The sequence below is a fragment of the Portunus trituberculatus genome, chromosome 43 (assembly GCF_017591435.1).
Source record: "Portunus trituberculatus isolate SZX2019 chromosome 43, ASM1759143v1, whole genome shotgun sequence".
In the NCBI taxonomy this organism is placed as follows: Eukaryota; Metazoa; Arthropoda; class Malacostraca; order Decapoda; family Portunidae; genus Portunus; species Portunus trituberculatus.
The window spans coordinates 5,211,671-5,238,199 of NC_059297.1; the positions used below are offsets into that span (position 1 = coordinate 5,211,671).

Here is a 26,529-nt window from a genome sequence, read left to right on the forward strand (position 1 = left end):
AATAAAAGGAAGAACAAGATTAGAATGCAGAAGATAAGAAGACAATTTATGATATGGGAAGAAGCTATAGATAAAAAAAAAAGAGGATACGAGTTTGTCCTTAAAGAATAATACTTTTTTTTCTCTTTTTTATCCTTTCCTTAATCTTAATCTCTTGACTAAAGATTTAAAAGTAAAAATCATCACTATCCAAGATGAAAAAAAGACGTCGTTTCTTTGGCAGAAGTTCAAAGGCGAGTCTAAAATCAAATAACAGTCTTTTTTTCAGCTCATTGACGCGCTGCCTTGAAACAAAATTTATCTATTTTTACAAGGAGACGAAAACGTGCGCCAAATTAGATGGGCCTTCTTTTATTTTTTTCTTTAGGGGGGAGTGAGGGCATGTGAGAGGATGGGGAGGGTTTCTTTGGGGGTTATGGGGGCATGTGACGGGGTGGGGGAGGGTAGGGTAGTGTTGTTAATGATCTGTGTTGATTAGCGGGCAATTAAATCATTAGAGTTGTGGTGAGAGTGATGATAAGAATGGTAGCAATGGTGATGATGGTGATGATGGTAATGAGAATGGTGAGGGAGATGATGATATTAATAACAATAGGAATAGTGATGATGAGGATGATTATGATGATGATGATGATAATAATAGTAATAATAATAATAAAAATAATAATGATAATAACAATAGCATTAATAACAATTCAAATCATCACCAATTCAATCAAAGTTATCATCATATCACGCCACAAAAATAAAGTTGACCTGCTCCTCCTCCTCCTCCTCCTCCTCCTCCTCCTCCTCCTCCTCCTCCTCCTCCTCCTCCTCCTTCCCTCCTGACGGCGCTGACGTCACTGCCGGCACAGCTGTGGAAATCAAGTCATTATTAATTCCCTCCTCTCGGGTCGCCGCGCCGCTTGAAAAATACAGGTCAGGCTGATCAACATCATACAGAAAGGGCGTCGCTATTCTGGTTGGCTGGCTGGCGGTGGTGGTGGCGATGGTGGCGATGGTAGTGGTGGTGATGAGGGTGAAGAGTGAAGGGTGTTCGTTTTGTGGTTATGATATTTGAGTGTTACAATGAGAAAGGAACGTAGGAGGAAAGGAGGAAAGAAAATAAGAGGAAAGTAATGGGGATAATAGGTGAAGTGAAGGGAATAGACGAAAAAGGAAAGGGAACGTAGTAGAAAAGAGAAAGAAAAAAGGAAATTAAAGGAAGAGTGGAAAAGGTATAGGAAAAGATCAGAGGGGAAAATAGAAAGAGAGAGAAAAAGAAGGAAAAGAAAGAGGAGAGAATGGAAGGAGTATAGACAAATATATATGCCACAGTCTTCTTTCTCTTCTTCTCCGATGCTGTTTTACTATCTTTTTTGCTTCCTTTCTCTCCTTCTTTTAGTTTTTGGTATATCTTCTTATTATCTCTCCTTTCACCTAGTTCTTATCTTGCTTTGAGAATGGAAGACGTGTAGATGATAGATGCAATTATCTTCTTTTTTTTCTTCTTTCTTATTTTCTTTTTATCTTTTATTTTTTCTTATATCTTCCTATTTTCTCTCCCTTAACTTTATTCGTATTTCATTCTCTGACACGAACACATCCCATGCACTGATTACCAAGAAACAAGCGACACTTAGCTAGTCTTCTCTCTTCAAGCTACTCTTAACTAGTCTTCTCTCTCTTCAAACCTTTCCGCGATATGTTTCTTTCAGGTAGCAGTGATCACACAGACTTTTCTCGAATCTTGATCATGTTGTTGCTTGGCTGGTGTTTTGTGATCTCTCTCTCTCTCTCTCTCTCTCTCTCTCTCTCTCTCTCTCTCTCTCTCTCTCTCTCTCTCTCTCTCTCTCTCTCTCTCTCTCTCTCTCATCGACTTCTACTAAATGGACAAAATCACATCATCTTTCCACTTCTCTTACTTTCTCACTTCATAACAAGTCGATCATTTGCCACAAGAGAATTTGCCACAACTCATTATAGCTTTCAAGTCCCATCCACGGCATATCAGTCTCTTCATCATCCCTCAGCGTGTTGAAATAGAAAAGTTTCCCCAGTGAATTAACACCAAATACATAAAAGCCGCCGTGCTACAGTGGATTCATGCGTGCTTTGGGGTCTGAGGGATCTCCAAGCGCACGGGTTCGAATCCTGTCCACGGTCCTTGTGTAGGTTGAACTTCCTCACTCGGGACAACAGTTTCCTAGCGGGTGGGCTTTGAGATAGGAGGTATCCCAAAAAGTATCCCCTTTAACCCATAAATTCCCGTGAAAAGCCCACATGGTATAAAAAAAAATACCTGCCAAAAGGACGAGAGAAAGACTTAGAGATGGAATGAATAATGACATACGCGTGTTGGTTGAGACAGAGGAAGGTGCACAAGAAGGAGAATCTGAAAGAAGTACATGATAATTCTCTTCAGGTTAGGTTAGGTTAGGTTGCCTCAAACATTACAAAATTACCGACAGCATGACACCTTCACTCGTTTCCACAATTAGAGGTTAATATTGTGTTGACTTTCATTATTCACGTGAAGAAATGAAGGAGATGGTGTATTGTCACTCTATATGCCAATTGTTACCCTTGTGTTTAATTCTACGGTGTGGCGATGGTGACTAAAGTAAGGAAGTGCTGTGGTTATCTGTGTATGAGTAGTACGAGATGCTGTAATCATGTGTGTCTGTCTGATTGCCAGGAAATGTTCAGGGAGGACGAGGTTGCTGATTCGCTGTGTCGGGATGGATTCATTAGCCAGGCAAGAGATGAGCCGTGATACTGTTATTGTCTGCTGGCTCTCACTGACTCACAAACTCTTTCTCGTGTAGGTTTCATCCGTGTTTGTTTGCATCGATGTATTGGGCGCGTTTCGTAGCAGCCAACGTTATTTTTTTCTACTTGTGTCGTTTCCAAGTCTCTCTTTTTCTTTTCCTTTTCTTTACTCGTCTACCTTGCCTGTCTTTTTCTTTCTTTCGTTCCTGGTTTCTTGAAATTAACTCCATGTTTGTTTGTTTTTAGCCAAGCTATATTTTTCTTTCTTTTTGGGGGGATTATACAGACAGGTCTTCTCTCTCTCTCTCTCTCTCTCTCTCTCTCTCTCTCTCTCTCTCTCTCTCTCTCTCTCTCTCTCTCTCTCTCTCTCTCTCTCTCTCTCTCTCTCTCTCTCTCTCTCTCTCTCTCTCGCTAATACTGGACGTTTGATCCTTTCTTGTCTTCTGTCACGTGACTATCTGACGGAATCTCTCTATTTCATTTTCCAACTTTCTAAATCCTTCCCTCTATGCTGCGTCAGTTTGTTTTCGTACTTTGTTTTGTCCATTCCTGTCCATTCCTGTACACGAGTATCACATGGTATCTAATTTTCTCATTCAGTTTCGTGCCTTCTTCTCTAATTCATTTACCTGAGGACGATACTTATTACTTCCCGTGAGTGTCTACCGATTAATTGTGTTTCCTGATGTCACAATCAACCTCGCATTCCAAGTGTGAAATGCAGTGTGGAGCCGCTGTGAAATTAGGTGTCCGTCCCAACCCAGGTGACGCATTTGGCACAGGCACCAACCAAATGCCTCCTAACTTCACTTCATCTGACCTAATTTGACACTGCCGATGCCGCATGTTATTTGACCTCCACATGGCAACAGCAGCGGCAGACAGCTTCGCGCCACACGGGGCCAGGGGTGGTTGCTGTATTAATTTGCATAGTTGGTACAGTACATTGTCATTGGTCTAGTTGTGTACTGCACTCAATGGAAGCTGCAAAAAGCCGCCGTGGTACAGTGGAACCGTGCGTGCTTTGGAGTCAGAGGGGTCTCCAAGCGCAGGGGTTCGAATCCTGTCCACGGTCCGAGTGTAGGCTAGTCTTCCTCACTCGGGACAAGAGTTTCCTAGCGGGTGGGCTTTGAGATAGGAGGTGCCCCATAAAGTATCCCCTTTAGTCCATAAATTCCCGTGAAAAGCCCACATGATATAAATAAAAAAATAAAAAGAAAAGATGTACACGTGGTTTCCCTTGTGTAAGGTATCCCTATCTATTCCCAGTTATCATCCACATGCATCTATTCGTCTCATCTTCAAAAACTCGTAATTGACTCCAAACCAGGAACTTGATTACAGACTCTATTCCATTCAACTATATTTGGCAACGAATTTCTCATTTTCTTTCATTCTAGTTATATATGTGAGAACTTCTTTCTTTCTCGTGGTGACATGAGGATACACACACCATCGGAACACTGGCTAGGTGGAGACTAAACTATATTTTCTATATTTTTCTCAGTTGATGTACATTTACAATTTGGATAAAAGTACTAAATTCTCTGATATCGTAATAATCTCCAAGAACATAAAAAAAAACATAAGAAAATAAGATAAAGTGCATGAAAATTACAAAAGATAAAGGTGAGAATAGAAGGAGGTTAGGAAAGGGGGAGATGGAAGATTTAAAAGGAGAGGTGTAAAGACTGAAATGAATAGTAGAGGGGGAAAAGAAGAAATACGACTGGGGGAGACGGTGAGAGAAGGAAAAAGGGTCGTGAAAAGGCTGAAGTATTGGGGACAGTAGAGATGGGGTGATGACAAACGGACAGGGGAATGAAAGAGGAGTACTGAGAAATCCAAACAGGGAAGATAACTTGGCCCAATGCATACAGCGACTATCAACATATGAGAGGACTTGTGACTGAGGAGGAACGTTAAGCACAGAGGAAGAGGGTGTGGCAGGTTAACTCCCATAAGGACAGATGAAGGTGGTAACACTCCTAAGACAGACTCACGCCTGGGTATATACCTCAGCGAACGTCTCACCTTACTCTTTACATGAGCTTTTACTCTCACCTCGCTATCATAAACTGTTGATGTGTGCTAGAGAGAGAGAGAGAGAGAGAGAGAGAGAGAGAGAGAGAGAGAGAGAGAGAGAGAGAGAGAGAGAGAGAGAGAGAGAGAGAGAGAGAGAGAGAGAGAGAGAGAGAGAGAGAGAGAGAGATACTAATTATCCAAACAGCCATGCAGACTCACAGACAGACAGAAAGACAGAGCAGCAGACAGACATACAAAGACAGAAACAGATATGCACATACAGAGAAAGAGACACAGGGAAGCAGAAAAGCATACACAGACAGACACCAACGTGAAAAGAGATATAAAGATAGACAAATAGACAGACAGATTGCTACTTTTACTGCAGTTACTACTACTACTGCTACTACTACTACTACTACTACTACTACTACTACTACTACTACTACTACTACTACTACTACTACTACTACTACTACTACTACTACTACTACTACTACTACTTCTGCCGCTACTACTACTGTTGCTACGTATATACTCCAACGTTGCATTGTGGTAGAGCCTTTCAGGGCCTCGTAAAGCATAATACAGTCTCTCTCTCTCTCTCTCTCTCTCTCTCTCTCTCTCTCTCTCTCTCTCTCTCTCTCTCTCTCTCTCTCTCTCTCTCTGTGTGTGTGTGTGTGTGTGTGTGTGTGTGTGTGTGTGTGTGTGTGTGTGTGTGTGTGTGTGTGTGTGTGTGTGTGTGTGTGTGTGTGTGTGTGTGTGTGTGTGTGTGTGTGTGTGTGTGTGTGTGTGTGTGTGTGTGTGTGTGTGTGTGTGTGTGTGTGTGTGTGCCGCCGTGCGTATATAATTTTTCCTCATCGCCACGCTCGCCTCTCTGTATCCTTGCAAATGCGAATATTTCCTCCCCTGCAGTTCGCTAATGCATTGTACCCAGACAGCGACGCGTGGCGAGGGGCGAATGAGACGAATCCAAAACACACACACACACACACACTCTCTCTCTCTCTCTCTCTCTCTCTCTCTCTCTCTCTCTCTCTCTCTCTCTCTCTCTCTCTTTCGAAGTATTTGTATGCGTTAAGATTTCCGTGGAGTTGTGAAGAGTTGTGTGTGTGTGTGTGTGTGTGTGTGAATATCCGTCTGTCTGTTGATATGTTTGTTTATTGATGTTTTCAATTTTTTTGTTCTCTCTCTCTCTCTCTCTCTCTCTCTCTCTCTCTCTCTCTCTCTCTCTCTCTCTCTCTCTCTCTCTCTCTCTCTCTCTCTCTCTCTTTACTACACAGCACTCACACACACACACACACACACACACACACACACACACACACACACACACACACACACACACAGAGAGAGAGAGAGAGAGAGAGAGAGAGAGAGAGAGAGAGAGAGAGAGAGAGAGAGAGAGCCAACAGTACCGTAAGTACCGTAATAAAATGTCTCCCACGTAAGATTGCGTAAGGCAGAAGCTCGTTAGCCCCTCTCTCTCTCTCTCTCTCTCTCTCTCTCTCTCTCTCTCTCTCTCTCTCTCTCTAATGAGCACATTTCTTCCCTTCGTTCTTCAGTATTTTCTTTCACTTCTTCTCTATCACCCATTCTTTCCCTTACCATAAAAACAACAATGATAATTATATACGTGTCTGTGTGTATGGATGCAGGAATTATAGTATCGTAAAAGAGGACTCTAATAAGGAGCGAGGAGGGTCATGGGCGAGCTGGGAGTGGGGGTAGAGTTGCTGATGATACAATGGCTACAAATTGCATCCTGTATTAAGGAACGTCAGTCTTCCTGTACCGTAAGCCTGCGGATTGAGCTTGTTTATGAGGCGCGATCTCCTTGTTCCTCAGCCTCAGCCCTCCTCTGCTGTGCTCCCATTACTGTTCGAACGGAGGTATGGCTGTAGAGTATTAGGGTCAATCCTCACACCAGTATTTGCAGCATCAGTCTTTCTCCTTGTGTGTGTGTGTGTGTGTGTGTGTGTGTGTGTGTGTGTGTGTGTGTGTGTGTGTGTGTGTGTGTGTGTGTGTGTGTGTGTGTGTGCGTGCGTGCGTGGGTATTGATACTTGTTATAAAAAGGGACATCTATAACTTAAACGTTTGGTCCTTACTCTTAAACATTTTGGTGCTTATCTTGAACTTCTAATACTGCCGCTCGATAAACATAACGAGGTGAACTGAGACGAAACAACAGTCGATGAACTCAACACACACACACACACACACGGACACACTCATTACTCACGTCATGGTCTGGGTGGGCTTGAAGGAGAAGTCGACGCGGTACCGAGTGTCCACCATCAGCTTGACTGTACGCTCCTTCTTAAACCTGTTGCCGTCCACCTGAAGGAAAGAAGACAAAGGAAGCGTTAGAAAAGTACCAGTAGTAGTAAAAGTAATCGTAATAGTAGTAGTAGTAACACCAGGAACCCAGATATATAACTAGGAAGAAAAATACAATAACTAGAAGCTGGAAAAGACGTATCTCACACGCCATAACAAGGAACCAAGTAATGAAATGAGACAGATGGCGAAGGTGAATAGGAAAACCTGGTAAGACTCAGCTCAGGAGGAACGGAAAGGTTTAAGTCCACTGTTGTCACTCCTCTCAGATAAAGCACCTTTATCGTTCCTCCATTAAGCATAACGTGTTGGAGGAGCAGTGAGTAGACAAGGGGGAGGAAGAGGAAGGCGCGGAGAGACATGTTACTGATCTTGTCTTTCTTGACGTAAGAAGCAAAATGGCGGGACAGTCTCAGAGGTGGAGGAAAATCGCACGAGATGGGGGTTTGAAAGTTAGGGGGAGGATAAAATGGTAGCAGTAGTAATAGGAGGAGGAGGAGGAAGGGGTAGGAAGTTATATACATTGAAGTTACATGCATGGATCCTTGTAAGAGGAGGAGGAAGAGAAGGAGGAATTGGAATAGGAAGAAGAGGAGGAGGAGAACGTGTTTATGTCTTTCTCTCGTTACCTTCTCCATAAGTTTTGATTTTTTCTTCTTCCGCCACTCGTGACTGCCATTAAGTTTATGAATAAGAACGCGAGCAGAATGTAAAGAAGAGTGTGATTTATTTTTATCTTAACTGTGATTTGTAAATATGTTCTTTTGGATGTGAGGTATTTATAGCTGGTTTACTTTTTTTTTACTGTTTAATTACGCATGTGTGTCCATCTGTCTGTCTGTCTGTCTAACTCTTTGTCTGTCTGTCTATTTGTTTGTCTGTCTGTCTATCTGTTTGTCTGTCTGCCTGCCTGCCTGTCTGTCTGTCTGCCTCTCTCTCTCACTCTCTCTCTCTCTCTCTCTCTCTCTCTCTCTCTCTCTCTCTCTCTCTCTCCTGCTGGCTATTACATTTCTTTGCGAGCGACACCTGCATGGCGTTATCCTGTGTGACTCTCAGCCTGCTTTTCAAGCCATTTCGTCCTCACGACCCACACACCGCTGCCAGGTTCAACAAATTTTGCATCAGTTAGTCTCGGCTCATGACAGTTCCCTCAACATACAGTTTGTGTGGATTCCCTCCCATGTTGGCATTACGGCCAACGACAAAGTTGATCTCCTTACAAAAGATGCCTGCCGACTCCCTCTGCCTGATGGTGCCACACCCTCCCTCCGCTGCTTACAAAAGATGGTACAAGTAGCAGCTCTTCACTCCACGCACCACCGCATGAAAGCTGAGCGGCCTCATAGTGTCTCCATCCAGCACTATGATCACTTCCGTCTCTCCCCACCAAAATATCGCCGACACGGTCTGATGGTTCGAAGGCACAACATTGTGTCTGCGCGACTTCGGCTTGGTTACCGACCAGTGTGGCAAGTGTCTGAGGCTGGGGATATTCCTCATTTCTCCAACTGCAAACTGTGCGACGCACCCAACGCCAACAGTCTACACCACTACTGTCTTGACTATTCCTCGGTCAGGGACATGCTGCCTCGAGGTCAGCCCTTGCTCAGTGTCTGTGACTTTCTTCTCCAAGACAATAATTTGGATCTCATTCTGGTGCGATACCCACACTTCGGTGGGTGTTAACAGCCTCTCTATCCTATGAGTGTGTGTGTCCTGCGAGACGCAGACAACGCCCTCCCATCTTGCGTGTCCTGTAAGGCATGAGTCACACGTAAACATAATGCCTCTTTATTTGTACTCTGTAAATATGATGCTCTTTAAGCTTATAAATTGATTGATTGTTGTTGTTGTTGTGTGTGTGTATGTGTGTGTGTGTGTGTGTGTGTGTGTGTGTGTGTGTGTGTGTGTGTGTGTGTGTTCCTGTTTTGTTCAGATGTCCATTGTCTTGTTTTGTTCCCTATTCTGTGCTGGTTTACGTTCACTTATGTTATTGTTTGTATAGTTTCCTGTTGTTTTGTTCGGTTTATCTTCTGTATTTTGTATTGGCCTGCCGCCGTTGTGCGCAATAAATTGATCAAAACAAAAAACAAATCTCTCTCTCTCTCTCTCTCTCTCTCTCTCTCTCTCTCTCTCTCTCTCTCTCTCTCTCTCTCTCTCATACATAAATTTTCATTCTTCTACGTTCCCATTCCTGTTGTTCTGTCTCTTAGTCACGAATGTTTCTAAGTCTTCATTACCGTCTATTCATTCTGTACCTCTCTAATTGTTGCCTAGTTTTGATTCCTCTTAAGTGGTTTTCCTTATCGCATTTTTCTCTCTAGTATTTTTTTTTTTTATAAAGTTTTACCCTCCGTGTGTATCTAAGTGGGGATCTGTCGTTAATTTCATAGCGGCGAGCGTGTCATAGAAGGGAAATGAGGAGGGTGCTTAAAAGTTCGTCAATTTTTTAGAGGGTGTACGATAGCGGGTATTAGGATGTTTACGGCCGATATTATGCCGGTACACGTGCCTGCACACACACACACACACACACACACACACACACACACACACACACACACACACACACACACACACACACACACACACACACACACACACACACACAGAGAGACACAGAGAGAGAGAGAGAGAGACACACACACACAGAGAGAGAGAGAGAGAGAGAGAGAGAGAGAGAGAGGAGAGCGTGTCGCAATGTCATCACAGAAGTCGTGTGTGACTAAAATAATTGAGGAAGTGAACCGATAAATCTTAAGGGGCACTTTGTTTATTTACACACACTCTCTCTCTCTCTCTCTCTCTCTCTCTCTCTCTCTCTCTCTCTCTCTCTCTCTCTCTCTCTCTCTCGTCCCCCAACCAACCACTACCGTAAGTTTCTTATAAGTTGTCATTTGGTACATTTTGTAAGCGCTCCTAATTGCCTCTAAGGGAGAACATTTTATAACAGTGCGGAGGGGAAAGGTGTGTGATGCTGTCCTTGTGTGTGTGTGTGTGTGTGTGTGTGTGTGTGTGTGTGTGTGTGTGTGTGTGTGTGTGTGTGTGTGTGTGTGTGTGTGTGTGTGTGTGTGTGTGTGTGTGTGTGTGTGTGTGTGTGTGTGTGTGTGTGTGTGTCTGGTTGTTTCTCTATATTTGTGTTTAGTGTTTGTATTCTTGATCATTTACTTGTTTCCCTCTTTTTCTTTTGTCTTTTTCTTTGTCATACTTTTGTTTTCTTTCCGTATTTCTTTCTCTTTCGGTTTCTTTTCTTTGTGTGAGTGTGTGTGTGTGTGTGTGTGTGTGTGTGTGTGTGTGTGTGTGTGTGTGTGTGTGTGTGTGTGTGTGTGTGTGTGTGTGTGCGTATCTCTGCCTCTCTCTCTCTCTCTCTCTCTCTCTCTCTCTCTCTCTCTCTCTCTCTCTCTCTCTCTCTCTCTCTCTCTCTCTCTCTCTCTCTCTCTCTCTCTCTCTCTCTTACATCTCATCTCACGTCACAACGCACTTTACATGTCGCACACAGCACCTCAACACTACCTCACACATCACTTCCTCTTAATCTTTTTCCCTATTCTCTTCATTCACTTCACTCGCCTCCCTCTTGTTCCTCTTCCTTCACATGACAGGCAGTTACTCGATAGATGGCACGAAGGGAAGAGTAGCGAAGGACATAATCAGTTCAAACGTCAGGAGGTGTGGTAAGGTTAAGTGGTTTGCAATACTCTGGGAATAAGGTTAAGCTGGTTACGCTCGATTGTTCATTCCCAATAGTGTCCGTATCTTATCTCGATTGCTTTTTGACATGTTGTAGTGGATGCATTTAAGTCAAGAGTGTTTGCATTATTTTGGTGGGGGTTTGATATAGGTTTTCCGTTCTTGATATCCATGAAAAATTGGCTGTTTATCTTTTGTGGGCTTTGATTTCAGCGTTGTTCTCTTGAGGGTGTGTTGTAAGCGTTTGAGAATAGAGTAAGTAGTTTTTTTTCAATTATATCATGTAAAATTTAGAAAGTTACCATCATAGTCTCTTAATGAAAATAGAGTAAGCAGGGTTTTTTCCATTATATCATGTAAAATTTAAAAGTTATCATCATAGTATCTTAATGGAAACAGAGTAAGCAGGGTTTTTTTCATTATCTCAGGCAAAATTTAGAAAGTCATCATCATAGTCTCTTCAGTAATCATGTAACATAGAATCAGTAAGGCCAACCATGTGCTACAGTCTTATAAATAGCTTTGTATCTTATAAGAGCCAAAACTGACGTCACATTTCTATTGTCTTTTTTCTGTCAATGCAAATATTTCTTTTCTTTCTTTCTCTTCCTTGCTTTTTTTCTTTTTAATACGATGAATATAAAAATAAAGATCTTAGCAATCAGAATATTAAACAAAGAATTCTGTAGAGTTTCGTATTACGTATTCAGAAACTAGAGGAGTGATTACCCCTTGTAAATTATGAGTGAAAAGAAATAATGAAATGATAATCTAATTCTGCATCAATACCTGGCAGTACTATTGAAGAACCTGGACAACCCGTATGAAAGGAAGTGGGAGAATACAAAAACATGAAGGATATACACCACTCAGGAATGTACAAAGGGTCAGCGTTGAGTTAGTACGCAACGAAAAGAAAGGAAATGTTATAGGAAGATGATGAACGAGCCTATAACTACTACTATGGGAGTTTGTGTATGAAGGTACTGGTCAAGGATGTGGTGTTAGTAATGAAGGAGGAAGTGTGATAGGAAAGTGATTGACGCTCCTCGGAACTATAACTACTAAGGGAGTTTGTGAATGAAAGTAGTTGTCAGGGCTGTGGTGTTCGCAATGAGGGCTTACTTGAATGAATTTACCTTGTTGATGAATTAAAAGAAATTTGTGGTACCGAATACAATGATGATCTCTTGGTTCTGCTTCAAGGTGTATGGAATGTTAAAGATGATAATTAATTTAGCCAAAGTGTTGTGCATCATACAAAGAAACTCACCTGTCAAATGTTCCAAGAATAGATAAGAAAGATAAAGAACATGCAGAATGTATGGAAGATGGAGCGAGTAATATTTAGTATAAAGAAGAATCTCGTTCGTTTATCAGACTAAACTAATTGATGAAGATTACAGTAAGATCTCTTTTATTAACCCCTTCAGTATTGGGACACATTTTTACCTTGAGATTTGTGTACCATTAGACCATTTTATTTGCGTTAGGAAGGATCTATGGAGGTCAAAAGATTAATGGCCACAGTCTTCGCTATTTTAATCGCCCACATATGATTCTGAAGCTGTATATAATCACCAAATAGTAAGCAGAATGAATATAAAAACGCGTCATGGTATTCAAAGGGTTAAGCTTGATCTCTATGCAGCTAGAAAGTTAAAAGTTAATTATTGACAAAAGAGAAGAGAAGAAAAAAAAGGGCATTGAGTTATAAGCTAAAAATACACGTGTTAAAACATTTTACATTCTGAATTATCTTCTAAATATGAGAATGGTCAGCATTTTAAAAGAAAAGTTAAGATTCCGGCAAACTTCCAGCGTAAAGAGAGAAGGATACGTGTTTACAGGCAGTGATGGAAAAATTGGTGTAGTTAGGGAAGGAGAGTCAACAGAGAAACAGCGTATGAGGGTAAACAAATGGGACTCTACAAGGACAGACATCTCAAACAAAGAGGCAATGGACTATACCACCACTACTATTAACATTTCTGCCTTGACGTCGTTTTCTATTTGAGTGAGGAGTGTGCAGACTTGGTGAATAGACAGACTACTTCTACTACTACCACTACTACTACTACTACTACTACTACTACTACTACTACTACTACTACTACTACTAGAAGTGTCCCAGAAAAGTGGATATTGGAGCACTATTTAATCCTGCCTCAGAATTCAACTGTTTTACATGTCTTGTTTGCTTTGATGATTTGCCTCAGTGTTTCAGGAAGAGAAAGACTTTGTGGGGTTAAAGGATTGGTGTGTGTGTGTGTGTGTGTGTGTGTGTGTGTGTGTGTGTGTGTGTGTGTGTGTGTGTGTGTGTGTGTGTGTGTGTGTGTGTGTGTGTGTGTGTGTGAGACGTAGATCGGCAAAGCTTTTCTTGGTTCGTGCTTCTGATGATTTTGGTGCTATTGGTGTTGTTATCCTTATAGTTGTTGTTGTTGTTTATGTTGTTGTTGTTGTTTATGTTGTTGTTGTTGTTTATGTTGTTGTTGTTAATGTTGTTGTTGTTTTCTTCGTAGCTTTCGTCTTATTGGTTTATGTTCTTGATATTATTCCTTTTACCTTCGTTTCTTTTCTTCTTTTTTTTTTTTTTTTGCCTTCTACAACACTGCTTCATCAACCCCAGCCAGCTATTATTGGTTTTATTTTGACTGACTGTTTTATTATTTTTCATTACTCTCTCTCTCTCTCTCTCTCTCTCTCTCTCTCTCTCTCTCTCTCTCTCTCTCTCTCTCTCTCTCTCTCTCTCTCTCTCTCTCTCTCTCTCTCTCTCTCTCTCTCTCTCTCTCTCTCTCTCTCTCTCTCTCTCTCTCTCTCGCATGTGTTCTTTTCACACGTGTTGCAGACTTCTTCTATTCACTTTACGCCTTTTTTTCACTGTTTTATCACTTTCATTTACAACATCAGATCTTTCGTTTATTGATTCTCATTCGTACATTTCGTTCGTTTCATTATTTAATGTATTTACTTCACTAGTGTTCACGTTTAATTCGTTGACATGTTGGTCCGTTCGTTCACTCATTGCAGTCACAAATTCATTTACTTGCGCCCAAATTTTGTTTATTTACTTACCCACCCACTCGCAGAATCATGCTGTTAGTCAATTAGTCTGTTTGTTGATTAACCACTAAACCAGCCAGTCACTCAGTCAGTCAGTCACTTAGTTCGCCTGTGTGTGAGAGGTTGTCCGTCTGTCTGTGTCTTTCTGTTAGTTTTTCCCAAGCTTTCTGGTTCTTTATCTGTTTGCCTGTCTTTCTTTCTCTTTGGTATTTGATCCTTAAGAGCATGAGAATATAAGAAAATGAGAGATGTTGCACGAAGCCATCAGACATACAGGCCATACGGGCAGCCCAAGCATGAAATGTATACCTTCCTTTATCCTTCTACAATCCACATCCCATTTGTATCAAGCATGACCCTCTCCGTCAGTCTGTCAATCTATCAGTCGTCCCTCACATCCGCCACACAGGCATATACTCGCACGTCAACCCTTCCTCCATCTCATCTTGCACGTCGATCGTTTCCTTGGTGACTTTTTTATCATCCAATCTCCTCTCATTATCTTCTCTTCACTTTAATCCTCGACTGGTTTTATCACTGCGTCCAATCCCTTCCCAGCGAGTCAGTGTGTCCGGAAGTTTCTTGAGCTCTCTTTCCTGGAAGCTCGACCACCTGTTTCAAGGCTGATCCGGAAATTTATCGCCGTTTTTTCAGAGAGAGAGCGAGAGAGAGAGAGAGAGAGAGAGAGAGAGAGAGAGAGAGAGTGTGTGTGTGTGTGTGTGTGTGTGTGTGTGTGTGTGTGTGTGTGCGTGCGTGTGTGTCCCTACCTTGAAGAACACAGGAACTCCGTCCGATTCCTTCTTGATGGACATGGTCAGCTTGAAGTTGGTGTCGCAGTCCATCCTCGAGACGGAAAACCTCACCCTCTTCTTGCCTTCCAAGCAGCTCCTCCGCCCTCGCTCCTCCAGGGCCAGCGATCTCGCCCCTACCACCCCAGGCACTTCCTCCTCTTCCTCTTCCTCTCCTTCTTTCTCCCCGTCCTCCGGTTCCTCCTCCACCTCCTTCTCCGTCAAGTTTGTACACGCCTCCCCGTTCACTACCTCGTCTTTGTCTTTAGGACGTCGCTGAGAATCCGACACTAATTTTCGCTCACTCCGCTGCTGAATCCGCGTGTCGATCCCCAGCAGCACCTCCGTCACCTTGCCTCGCGGGTCGCTCTGCTCAGTCACCTCGGAGCCAACACTTACACCGCCACGTGCTGCTGCCTGGGCTTGGGTCACCTCTGTCGCTGCCACTCCTTCCGTCACGCTACCACACAACGCGACACCTCCTCCTCCTCCACCTCTTTCCGTCAACACCTGCCTCACGCCGACACACTCCCTCAGGCCGCCGCGCACACCAGGATTCCTCCCTATCAGCTTCACCTTCGCTTTCCCAGGCGATCTTGTGTCTTGCGTTCTGCCTCCGCTAGCCCTTCCCGCACCGTTCTGATATGTGCGCCCCTGACCTGCTCCGAGTCACGACCATCAGAATTGTCGCCGTCGGTAACCGTGAATTCTGAACCACAAAACTCAAATTGTGCTCACACCTCTAACTACAAGTGTTGCGGAGCTGCTGTTGCTGTGGAGGAGACTCGCTGGAGCATCATTAGCATAACAGCGCGATGTGCGAGTCAGTGATCACTGATTAGACGACGGGGGAGTTTGGTTCCGCTGAGTGCTTTGTTTTATTTCGTGTTCCCTGCGTTTCACCGGGCGTGGTGTGTTTCACTAGGGCCGCAGTGCGTCAGACTGTCACGATGGTGTGTGAGGAAGTGAAGTCACCGCGGGGCAGCCCACAATCCTCAGAGGGTATCAGGGCACGTCGTAAACTTCCTGGGCGGGCAGGTGAGGATGCTCTCGCGAAGCAAAAGGGAGACTAACTTTGTAAGAGGGAAAGGAGGAAAGTGCTTGGGTGAGAGGAGGGTTGGGGGCATGGGTGGGGACGTGGGAGAGAGGGCGCGTGGGAGGGATCGCGAGAGAGGGAGGTTGCCAGGACCTCCGTACAACGCCCTGCTGCCGGACACACTGACGCGGCAAGGCGCACGTGGACACCCTCCCACTGCCGCCTTCACGCACGCGCCCCGCACCCACCCACCCACCCATCCACTTAACCTCTTCGCTGGACGGACACACACACACACACACACACACACACACACACACACAACACACACACACATACACACAAAAGTTTAACACACACACATTCACACACAGTCATGCACAAGATCGTTGGCAAACGCACAACACACACACACACACACACACACACACACACACACACTTTATTAGAGCAACAACCACGCTGCCTTTCCTTTTTTATCTACATCTTTGTCGTCTACTCTTTCACCTCTCTCTCTCTCTCTCTCTCTCTCTCTCTCTCTCTCTCTCTCTCTCTCTCTCTCTCTCTCTCTCGTACTGTCTTTCTTTGCTCAATGTTTTTTCCTCATCCAGATAATACCACACCTGCTGTTTCACCTCCTCCTCCTCCTCCTCCTCCTCCTCCTCCTCCTCCTCCTCCTCCTCCTCCTCCTCCTCCTCCTCCTCTTCCTCCTCCTCTTCCTCTTACTCCTCCTCTTCTTTCTCCTCCTCCTACTCCTCCTACATCTGTCATGCCCTCTGTTACATATGCATGACAGAAACTGGTCGTCAAGGATCTCTCGTGGACATTCTTCACAGCTAAAGAAGCGTTTCTGTCCTCACCCTACTGGCAAGACACAGAACGATAGTAGTAGTAGTAGTAGTAGTAGTAGTAGTACTAGTAGTGGCGGTGGTGGTGGTGGTGGTGGTAGGTATGGTAGAACTCGAATATCAGGTGAGAAAAAAAAAAAGATGAGACAAAGGAGGAGAACGTGGAAGACGAGGGTCGTGTGTCTGTCGCTCCTGGGAAATACAACCCAGTCTTGTGCAGAGGGCGTTGACGATGACTGCAGTTTGTCTCTGGTGTTGTGTGTGTGTGTGTGTGTGTGTGTGTGTGTGTTTGTGTTGTATGTCTGTAGAGTAGGAATGTGATCTTGTGTTGTGTAACTGAGTGGTTGTTGTTGTTATGGTGGTGGTGGTGGTGGTGGTGGCGGTGGTGGTAGTGGTGCTGTTGTTGTCTCTGGAACTGTCCTAATAGCGCAGGTTTTCGGTTACTGCTATTTGCTCAGTGATTTCTAATTGCTCTCGTGTGTGTGTGTGTGTGTGTGTGTGTGTGTGTGTGTGTGTGTGTGTGTGTGATGACAATTCCTGAGGGGGACGGACATTCGAATAACTGAAGCATATTTCTTTCCATCTTGGCTGCTTTCTTTCCTTCCTTGTATAAAATCTTCCCCCGGCGGCAGCAGAGGAATGTGCAGTATTTGGGAGATGAATTACAGCAGGTCATTGCATACCAAGCAGCTTCGAGTCCCTGGCAAATCAGTCCCTAGTCTTTCCTTTTTTTTTTTACTTTTCGGAGTGATGAACGGTTGCGCGTACCATTATTACTGCACTCGTAAAGGCAATTATGACGCTGGGAATGTGTCATGTATTTACAAAGATTGATAGGGAAAAACCAGGATGAATTATACGTGAGGGAGTTTGACATAGGAGAGACTAACGTGATAAAATTACCGTTACTGTAGAGGTGTTTGGCATGGTAATGACGGGTAGTGCTGTGCTGGAAGATATTTGTGTATAAGAAATGGTGCTAAATGTAGACAAACTGGAAAACAATGAGATACTGTGGCAGAGAGAGAGAGAGAGAGAGAGAGAGAGAGAGAGAGAGAGAGAGAGAGAGAGAGAGAGAGAGAGAGAGAGAGAGAGAGAGAGAGATCAAACAGGATGTGGAGAGATAAGATTGAAAAGTTTGCAGGTAGGCTTTGAAGAGAGAGAGAGAGAGAGAGAGAGAGAGAGAGAGAGAGAGAGAGAGAGAGAGAGAGAGAGAGAGAGAGAGAGAGAGAGAGAGAGAGAGAGAGAGAGAGAGAGAGAGAGAGTGTGTGTGTGTGTGTGTGTGTGTGTGTGTGTGTGTGTGTGTGTGTGTGTGTGTGTGTGTGTGTGTGTGTGTGTGTGTGTTACCACATTTATTGAAATAGAAAAAAAAGTGGATTTAATAATACAAATCAAAGGCAACACACTGAGTGAAATTATCCGGAAAGAAGAGCGAGCACCAAGGCAGAGGAAGAAGAAGTTTATAAAGGCCAGACTCTGAGGGGATCTGTTGTTACCTTCACTTCTGGTAGGAAAAGTGAGATTGAGGTGGACATATCTTCACGACTAGACTTTATTCCTCAACTGACGTAAAACAGGACCTCTATACTTCATCTTTCTACGTACTGCCGACTAAGGTCTTCCTGTGTAGTTTATCTTTATGTAAATTGCTGTGACATAGCGTATATAGTATACAGCACGTGATTTACTTGAAAAATAGACTCATAAATATAAAATGAAGGTGCAACACACACACACACACACACACACACACACACACACACACACACACACTATCGGATGAGGGAATAGATATATATAAAAATACGTATTCGATCATACAATACAGTTTTGTTATATATATTATGTATCCATTTGAGTAAAAAAAAAAAAACATTACGAAAATCTATTGAATTGTATGATGCCAATGATAATGATGATAATAATGATAATAATAATAATAATAATAATAATAATAATAATAATAATAATAATAATAATAATAATAGTAGTAGTAGCAGTAGCAGTAGTAGCATTAATAGTAGTAGTAGTAGTAGTAGTAGTAGTAGTAGTAATGTGCGTGTGTGTGTGTGTGTGTGTGTGTGTGTGTGTGTGTGTGTGTGTGTGTGACCGTGAGGGCCCGTTCTAACCTTGCACGTGGGTCTTCCAAGTCTCACACTGCCATGTTTACCCAGCCTTGCTCACAGTCACTTCCCGGCAAACAATACAATTCTCTCTCTCTCTCTCTCTCTCTCTCTCTCTCTCTCTCTCCCATTCACTTTTACTACCTCCATCCCTAAGTACTTTTTTCCTTATCTTACTCCTGTTTTCGTTCGTTCCCTTTTCTTTCCTCTTTGTGTGTGTGTGTGTGTGTGTGTGTGTGTGTGTGTGTGTGTGTGTGTGCTATAGTCCTTGCGGAATAGACAGAACCCGGAGAAGCTTTTAGGTCAATGTTATCCCGTGCGGTTGTTTCACGTGATTCATGCTCGAGATCGAGAGCTGGATGTTGGAGAGCGAAGAAGAAAATAGGAGAAACTGAAGGAAAAAAAACGAGGAGGAAGAGGAGTTGCGTAGTCGTGGCTGTGTGTGAGGGCGTAAGGGCAAACAGTGACGGGTACAGCACACACACAGACTGATTACAGCTTGGTATATATATATGAGGTGAGGTTAGCTAGAAGGAGTACGAGTTGAGCTGAGGCTTCTACGATACATAAAACACCACACGCCCTGCTCCTCTCCTTCTTTTGTCTTACCACTTGATAGTCAAGCGTCGCCATTTTCCGCAGGCAACGCTCAGCAGACGCGCTACTCAGCTGGCAGTGTTTTGAAGGTACTGGTGACCACGGGGGAGTGAATAAGTTTTGTGGGTTATATGCGTGTGTTCTTGTTGCTGTTCTGTATGTAATTTTGTTGTTTTTGTTGATTTCGTTGCTGCTTCTGTTGTTGTTGTTGTTGTTATCATACTCGACATAATTTTATATACGTTAAATCCTTTATTCTCTCTCTCTCTCTCTCTCTCTCTCTCTCTCTCTCTCTCTCTCTCTCTCTCTCTCTCTCTCTCTCTCTCTCTCTCTCTCTCTCTCTCTCTCTCTCTCTCTCTCTCCGAAATTAAGCTATGGCCACGCAAGGATAAATAGCATGACAGAATTCTGACATATTTGCGAGCATATCGGGCAGTAATCTTGCTTTCCACTGCGTACAGGCGATGAGTTTCCCGCAGATCTGTTTGTGTTTTATGGCGCAGTAACATTGAACAAAACATGCCTCTGCTTCTGCCTCTACATGTAAAGTGGTTTTATGTATTTATGCATTTATCTGTTGATCTTTTTGTTTATTCATTTGTATATTTGTATTTTTTCTTTCATTTCCTTGTTTGTTTATTCATTTATACGGGTATTGCATTTAGCTATTCATTGATCTATATGTTTACCTATTTGTTCATTCATAAATGCATTTATTCACCCACTCATTCATTCATATATGTATTAATGTATTTATGATTTCACATTTATATATCTTGTTTTCTTTTTTTTAGGTTAGATCATGTTTCAGTAAATGTAAATTATCTTTTTCCATATAAGCGCGTTGTGTAGGAGCTCAAGTAGTTAAAGAGCATTGGTGGACAAACTTAAACATATTCAGAATTATAGATCACATGGAAAAGTTACTGGTAATGGAAAGCTTAAGACTATGTAGTTCTCCTGTATGCAGGGATACGTACGTACAAACTATTCAAGAGACCATAATACAAAAAACATTAACCCCTTCAATACCATGACGCGTTTCCATATTCATTCTGCTTATTATTTGGTGAATCTATACAGCTTCAGAAACTCAAGGAAGGGATTTAAATAGTGAAGACCGTGGCCATTAATCCTCTGACCTCCATAGACTCTTCCTAATGTCAATCAAATGGTCTAATCGTGCATAAATGTGCCCCAGTATTGAAGAGGTTAAGTGGAGGGGGAGATATAGGTGATGATGGGAAACGCTCATTATAGCAATACGTACATCTCTGGTTTACAGGGAGTGAATTATTATGTGTGGCCAGATTAGGAGTGTTGTTTGTCCATGGCTCTGTCGCTCCCCGGTGCGTGACTTCCTACATGATTTGGGAGAGGAAAGAAGGAACCTGCTGTGTGCGTGTGTGTGTGTGTGTGTGTGTGTGTGTGTGTGTGTGTGTGTGTGTGTGTGTAATATTAATAATAATAATAATAATAATAATAATGTGTGTGTGTGTGTGTGTGTGTGTGTGTGTGTGTGTGTGTGTGTGTGTGTGTGTGTGTGTGTGTGTGTGTTCTGTCTTGATAAATTGTTTTGTTTTATTTTTCTTTCGAAACTGGATTTTTTTTTAGGTCTGAACAACTTTTTTTCTGGTAATATATTTCTATGATTTATATATTGCTGTTGTTGTTGTTGTTGTTGTTGTTGTTGTTGTTGTTGTTGTTGTTGTTGTTGTTGTTGTTGTTGTGTGTGTGTGTGTGTGTGTGTGTGTGTGTGTGTGTGTGTGTGTGTGTGTGTGTGTGTGTGTGTAGAAACAATTTTCAAACAGTATTACTACAAGTATTACATAAATGAAAAATTAAATACGGCAATAGATACTAATGGATTCCATTGAAAACACACACACACACACACACACACACACACACACACACACACACACACACACACACACACACACACACACACACACACAGTCACTTCCAAAATAAAACTTGTCATAAAGTAATAAATATTCGCATCATCTATTGGAATTCTTTCTTTTTATTCTCTCATTTGCTACATACTTTCTTAGAGGTAGTTTTTCTTCTATCACACTCCTATATTTATTTTTTCTTCCAGTAGTAAAGGATGTTTGTAAATTTCATTCTTTCTTTATCTATTTATCTTTTTGTTGACTTATTTGTATTGCACGCGCCTCCTTCACGTTTTTCTTATCACATGTACATTCACACACTCATACATATGTTTTGTTTTGTTTTCCAGTAGTAAGGCATATTTGTTCATTTCATTCTTTCTTTTATCTATTTATTCATTTGTTGACTTATTTGTATTGCACACGCCCCCTCACGTTTCACTACGATCCCTTAATACGTCTACAAATCACTTTATCGCAATGAATTATAAACAAACAAAACTTTTTCCAACATTTGTCTCCCGCTGGGAAACAAAATGTATATGTGACATCCAATAAGTTTGTCCTAACAAGACTCGTATTTCTTCAATAATTATCATTTTAAAACCACGCCATACTCGATGTTTAATTACTACTACTACTACTACTACTACTACTACTACTACTACTACTACTACTACTACTACTACTACTACTACTACTACTACTACTACTACTACTACTACTAATAATAATAATAATAATAATAATAATAATAATAATAATAATAATAATAATAATAATAATACTACTACTACTACTACTACTACTACTACTACTACTACTACTGCTACTACTACCTACTACTACTACTACTACTACTACTACTACTACTACTACTACTACTACTACTACTACCACTACTACACCACCACTACTAATAATACTAATAATAATAATAATAATAATAATAATAATAATAATAATAATAATAATAATAATAATAATAATAATAATAATAATAATAATAATAATAATAATAATAATAATAATAATAATAATAATAATAATAATAATAATAATAATAATAATAATAATAATAATAATAATAATAATAATAATAATAATAATAATAATAATAATAATAATAATAATAATAATAATAATAATAATAATAATAATAATAATAATAATTATAATAGTAATAATAATAATGATGATGATGATAGTAATAATAATAATAATAATAATGATAATAATAATTTCATCATCACCATCGCTGCAGTGACATAAGAAAGATAGAAGAAGAATCCTTGTTTATTTGGAATTCCTGCGCGACACTCCCAGGTTGGCACGACTCATCCATTGATGCATAGGAAGTTTCTCCTCCTTTAGAAACTCCCTGGGCTTAAAGAAGGTGCACTTTGCATCTGACAGAACCTTCCTTAGTATGAGATGCGCCTCTTGATCACAGCACATAAATATCAGAGAGCTTTAGGTCGCCTTGTGTGTGTGTGTGTGTGTGTGTGTGTGTGTGTGTGTGTGTTATTTATACCATGAGGGCTTTTCACGGGAATTTATGGGCTAAAGGGATACTTTTGGGGGTACCTCCTATCTCAAAGCCCATCCGCTAGGAAACCGTTGCCCCGAGTGAGGAAGCCCAACTCGGGCCGTAGACAGGATTCGAACCCGTGCGCTTGAAGACCCCTCGGACCCCAAAGCATGAATGGTTCCACTGTGTGTGTGTGTGTGTGTGTGTGTGTGTGAAGGGAGTTGAATTTCTATGTAACAACTCCTCAGTAAATACGAACTGACAGATAAAATAAAGAGGTGAAAAGACAGGCTGATAACAACAAGCAGATCAGAGAGGACAAAATGAAAAAAAATGTAAATTCATTGATATTTTCTTTTTCTTTTTTTTTCTCTCGTATTAATTTATTTGTTTAATTAGTTAGCTAGTTGGATTAGTTAGTTGTGTTTTTTTATTGACTTATTCATTTTCTTCGCTAATGAATCAACCCACCATCTCCATCATCACCATCACCACCACCATATCCACGACAACCCCCCTACCTCTACCACCACCACCACCACCACCATTACCACAACAACAACAACAACAACAACAACAACAACAACAGAAATCCACACCTACATACACCACTGTTTTACCACTTTCACTGTCATAGAGTTTGTTATTCACTATTGGGACTCAAAATCGTTTAATATTAGTAAGAGAGAGAGAGAGAGAGAGAGAGAGAGAGAGAGAGAGAGAGTAACTGACTAATTGATTAACTGACCAATAACAAATCTAACCACGAAGTTTGACACACTACCTTTCTTACACCTCGCCTTCCTTGCAGCCATCCAGAGACAAACAGCCAGCCAGCCACTGATCATAAAAATGAGGGGCATAACAACCACCATCCTACTCACCGTGGCCCTTGCTGTGGCTTGGGCAGGAGAGGAAGCGACGCAAAATGAAACCAAGAGCGAGAAGCAACAGCAGAAAGAGCGAGAGGAGACCACGGAGAAAAACTCACGCCAGATTTACTCCTACAATCGCGGCTCAGGATTCGATACTACCTTCCCTAATGTATATCCAAACAATGTCATTCCCTCAAACAACCCTACAGTCTACAACCCTTCCTACAACCCGTCTCTCTACCCGAACAACTACTACCCCACAACCATCAATAGCGGGGGCGTGTATCCGCTGAATCCCACTCTCGGCAACGGATACACAGACGCGTTCACCGTGCGTCGCGCCTCGCCCCGCACCACTGCAGGCTCCAGAGTGTTCTTGACGCAGGCTGTGACGCAGGTGTGTGTGTGTGTGTGTGTGTGTGTGTGTGTGTGTGTGTGTGTGTGTGTGTGTGCTGGAACGGAGTGGTTGCTGGATGAATGTTTGTTGGTAAGTTTTGCTAATAGAACCTAGTCGAATAGAGGTAGATGATGAACACTTAATAGATCACCAGTAGTGTCAATGTTCTACTTACAAATTTAAGAGTAATAGTATAGTTAGGATGATAATAACTTGAGTCCTGATCTGACTGTCTCTCTCTCCCGTAAATGCAGGGCGGATCGGGTTGGAACGCTGGCTCCAGTGAGTTCGTGGCCACCTCTCCAGGGATGTTCTTCTTCACCTTCTCGGCCGTGTCTGATCGCTACTCGCACTTCAGGTGAGTGCAGAGCAGCGTCAGGTCACTTTGCCTTGACATGTTTTAGTCAGCCATTCATTGTTGAGTTATGTTAAGTTGGGACTAAAGTCGTTTAGGATGGATTTTGTTAGTATTACGTGTTAAATTTGTAATGTAAAGTATAAATTTTATATTACTATGAGCTCTAGAAATCTATTTGTTTGTCTTTTCTTTCTGTCTGTCTGTCTGTCTATATGTCTGTCTATATGTCTGTCTGTCTGTCTTTTCTTCTGTCCGTCTGTCTGTCTGTCTGTCTGTCTGTCTGTCTGTCTGTCTATCTGTCTCTCTGTCTATCTGCTGTCCTCCTCTATGTATTTCCTTCCCATAATAATAAGGTCCTACTTAAGGGTAGAACACAATGATTCAATACCATTCCAAAACTAACTGAAAATTCATGATCTTTTACAAATTTCCTCAACCGAAGAGTTACGATCAATAGAGCACACCCAAGACACAGAACTCGTCTGGCGTACTGATATGATCTCCGGGTTCAGCTTTCCTGTTCCAATATGACATGTTTTCCACGACCAGTGCAGTCTCTGTTATCTTTATTTTATGTACACTTGATCTCTGATATGATTCTGTTTAGGAGGAGGAAAAGGGGTTTTCTTTTATCCTTCCCCTATCTGCTCCTGTTTCTTTGGTTTTTGTCTTGGTTGCATATTTCATGGTTTGTGTATCTTGTGCAGTCCATGTGCCCTGTAATTGTGTAGTGTGTGTCTCGAGTGGTCTTGCAGACCATGGTGAACAATAAGGAGGACATTTAAAGATACTCATGACTAGTATAATTATATGGATCTGTGGAGCTTCTTGGCCTTCATGCCTTCTGCCACCAACACTTACTTTCTCAATATCTTCTACTTCGCCTGTCACAGAATAAGCCTTCGCCATAACGGCATAGAGGTGGTGAGTGCCTATGGGGACGCCTCGGGCTACCAGATGGGCAGCCAGAGTGCCATCCTTAACTTGAGGTCTGGCGATCGCGTTTACCTGCAGCTGGACGAGGGCCGCCTCTACGACAGCTCCTCCTCCTCCAGAGGCTACACCACCTTTTCAGGCTTCAGGATGCAATAAAAGATTTGCTTAAGTCCTTGTGAAAAATGGATTTTATCACGTATTACCGTGCGGCGTTTGGTTCAAAGCTAATGAACCGGCAACAAACTACAGAATTGTCAGAACTAGTTAATGCTGCCATTGGCGAGATTAATGATATGTTGCTCCCAGATAAGTGGTCTTCGATACTACAGTTTCTTTTTTTTTTCGTACAGTAGCCTAAAGTAAGGATTGGAAGTGAAACTATTAATTAATTGCATGTTATTAGTAAAAATTATCTAATATAAGGTCTGTGGGAGGTGGGATCTGTAAACACTGGCAATCTTTTCTTGTCTGTGACGGTGGTCTGGTTTACGTGATCTGCCATGGGTCCTTCCTCGAGACTCAGTGTCAACAAAGAAATAAAATCAATGTCCAGCTCAAATGTGTATTTCAACATTCTGAGTGAGGAATCATGTATGCACTATTAATTCTAAGCCCAGTTCTGCTATGTGGGAGAAATTTAGTCTCTTCAAGGCTAGCCTAGAAGCAGTGATAAGAATATTAACAGTAAATGTGTGGAGAAAGTGGAAAGATGCAAGTTTGCTGGTCAAAAGAGGGATGCCATTAAGTAACAGAGGTAATAAGACAGGACTGGAAATATAGTCGGCTCCATACTTATTTATATTTCTAACAAAAGTGACATTTGTCATCCGTTCTCTTGGCAGTAATCGTTTGCTATAGCTGCTGTTCAGCCCATCAATGATAACTTAATTTTTCTTAGTCAGCCTCAAAAGAGTTACGTTTTCTCTTGGGAACTTGTCATGGTGCGAAGCAAGACTTTCTTTTGTTACCCTTAAAATACCTAAGTTTTCTCTGGAGAAATTGGCATGGTCATCTGTATCAGTCTGCGGGAATATTGAGTCTGAACAATAATGCATCTGCGACAACTTGCTCCACACTTTGCACCAAGCCAAGAAATGCGTGCTTGGTAACAAAGCTAATACACAGCATTACGGTCACACGAATGCTCTGTAATTCTACCAAAAAGAAGAGAACAACTGGCGGAGACGACTCAAAACATCTAACTTCATAAAAATTGTTTTAGCTAAAGATGAGCTGTGAAGTTTCCAGTACAGAATATAAGTAAAAGAC

The 26,529-nt window shown here is 42.0% G+C and overlaps 2 protein-coding genes across 2 annotated transcripts in view; one reads left to right on the forward strand and one right to left on the reverse strand.

Annotated features, from left to right (window-relative positions):
- LOC123518257 (CB1 cannabinoid receptor-interacting protein 1-like) overlaps nt 1-15,325 on the reverse strand; it is a 150,597-nt gene extending 135,272 nt beyond the window's left edge. The window contains exons 1-2 of the mRNA XM_045278985.1: nt 14,641-15,325; nt 7,023-7,120 (exon numbers count right to left, since the gene is read on the reverse strand). Of these exons, the coding sequence (XP_045134920.1) occupies nt 7,023-7,120; nt 14,641-14,715 (173 nt within the window). The 5' untranslated portion in view covers nt 14,716-15,325. The remainder of the gene's footprint in view (nt 1-7,022; nt 7,121-14,640) is intronic.
- A 3,872-nt stretch (nt 15,326-19,197) lies between these two features.
- Nucleotides 19,198-25,819, forward strand: LOC123518134 (collagen alpha-1(VIII) chain-like). The gene is made up of 4 exons (XM_045278801.1): nt 19,198-19,354; nt 23,506-23,966; nt 24,221-24,324; nt 25,218-25,819. The coding sequence occupies exons 2-4, from the start codon at nt 23,547-23,549 to the stop codon at nt 25,414-25,416; spliced, it is 723 nt and encodes a 240-aa protein (XP_045134736.1). The 5' UTR covers nt 19,198-19,354; nt 23,506-23,546; the 3' UTR covers nt 25,417-25,819.
- Nucleotides 25,820-26,529: the final 710 nt, after the last annotated feature.

Bases quoted from the DNA above. Each gene is read 5' to 3' on its own strand.
- LOC123518134 (XM_045278801.1), top strand. From the start codon at position 23,547: ATGAGGGGCATAACAACCACCATCCTACTCACCGTGGCCCTTGCTGTG. The intron at 23,967-24,220 runs GTGTGTGTGTGT...CCGTAAATGCAG, and splicing joins TGACGCAGGCTGTGACGCAG to GGCGGATCGGGTTGGAACGC. The intron at 24,325-25,217 runs GTGAGTGCAGAG...CGCCTGTCACAG, and splicing joins GATCGCTACTCGCACTTCAG to AATAAGCCTTCGCCATAACG.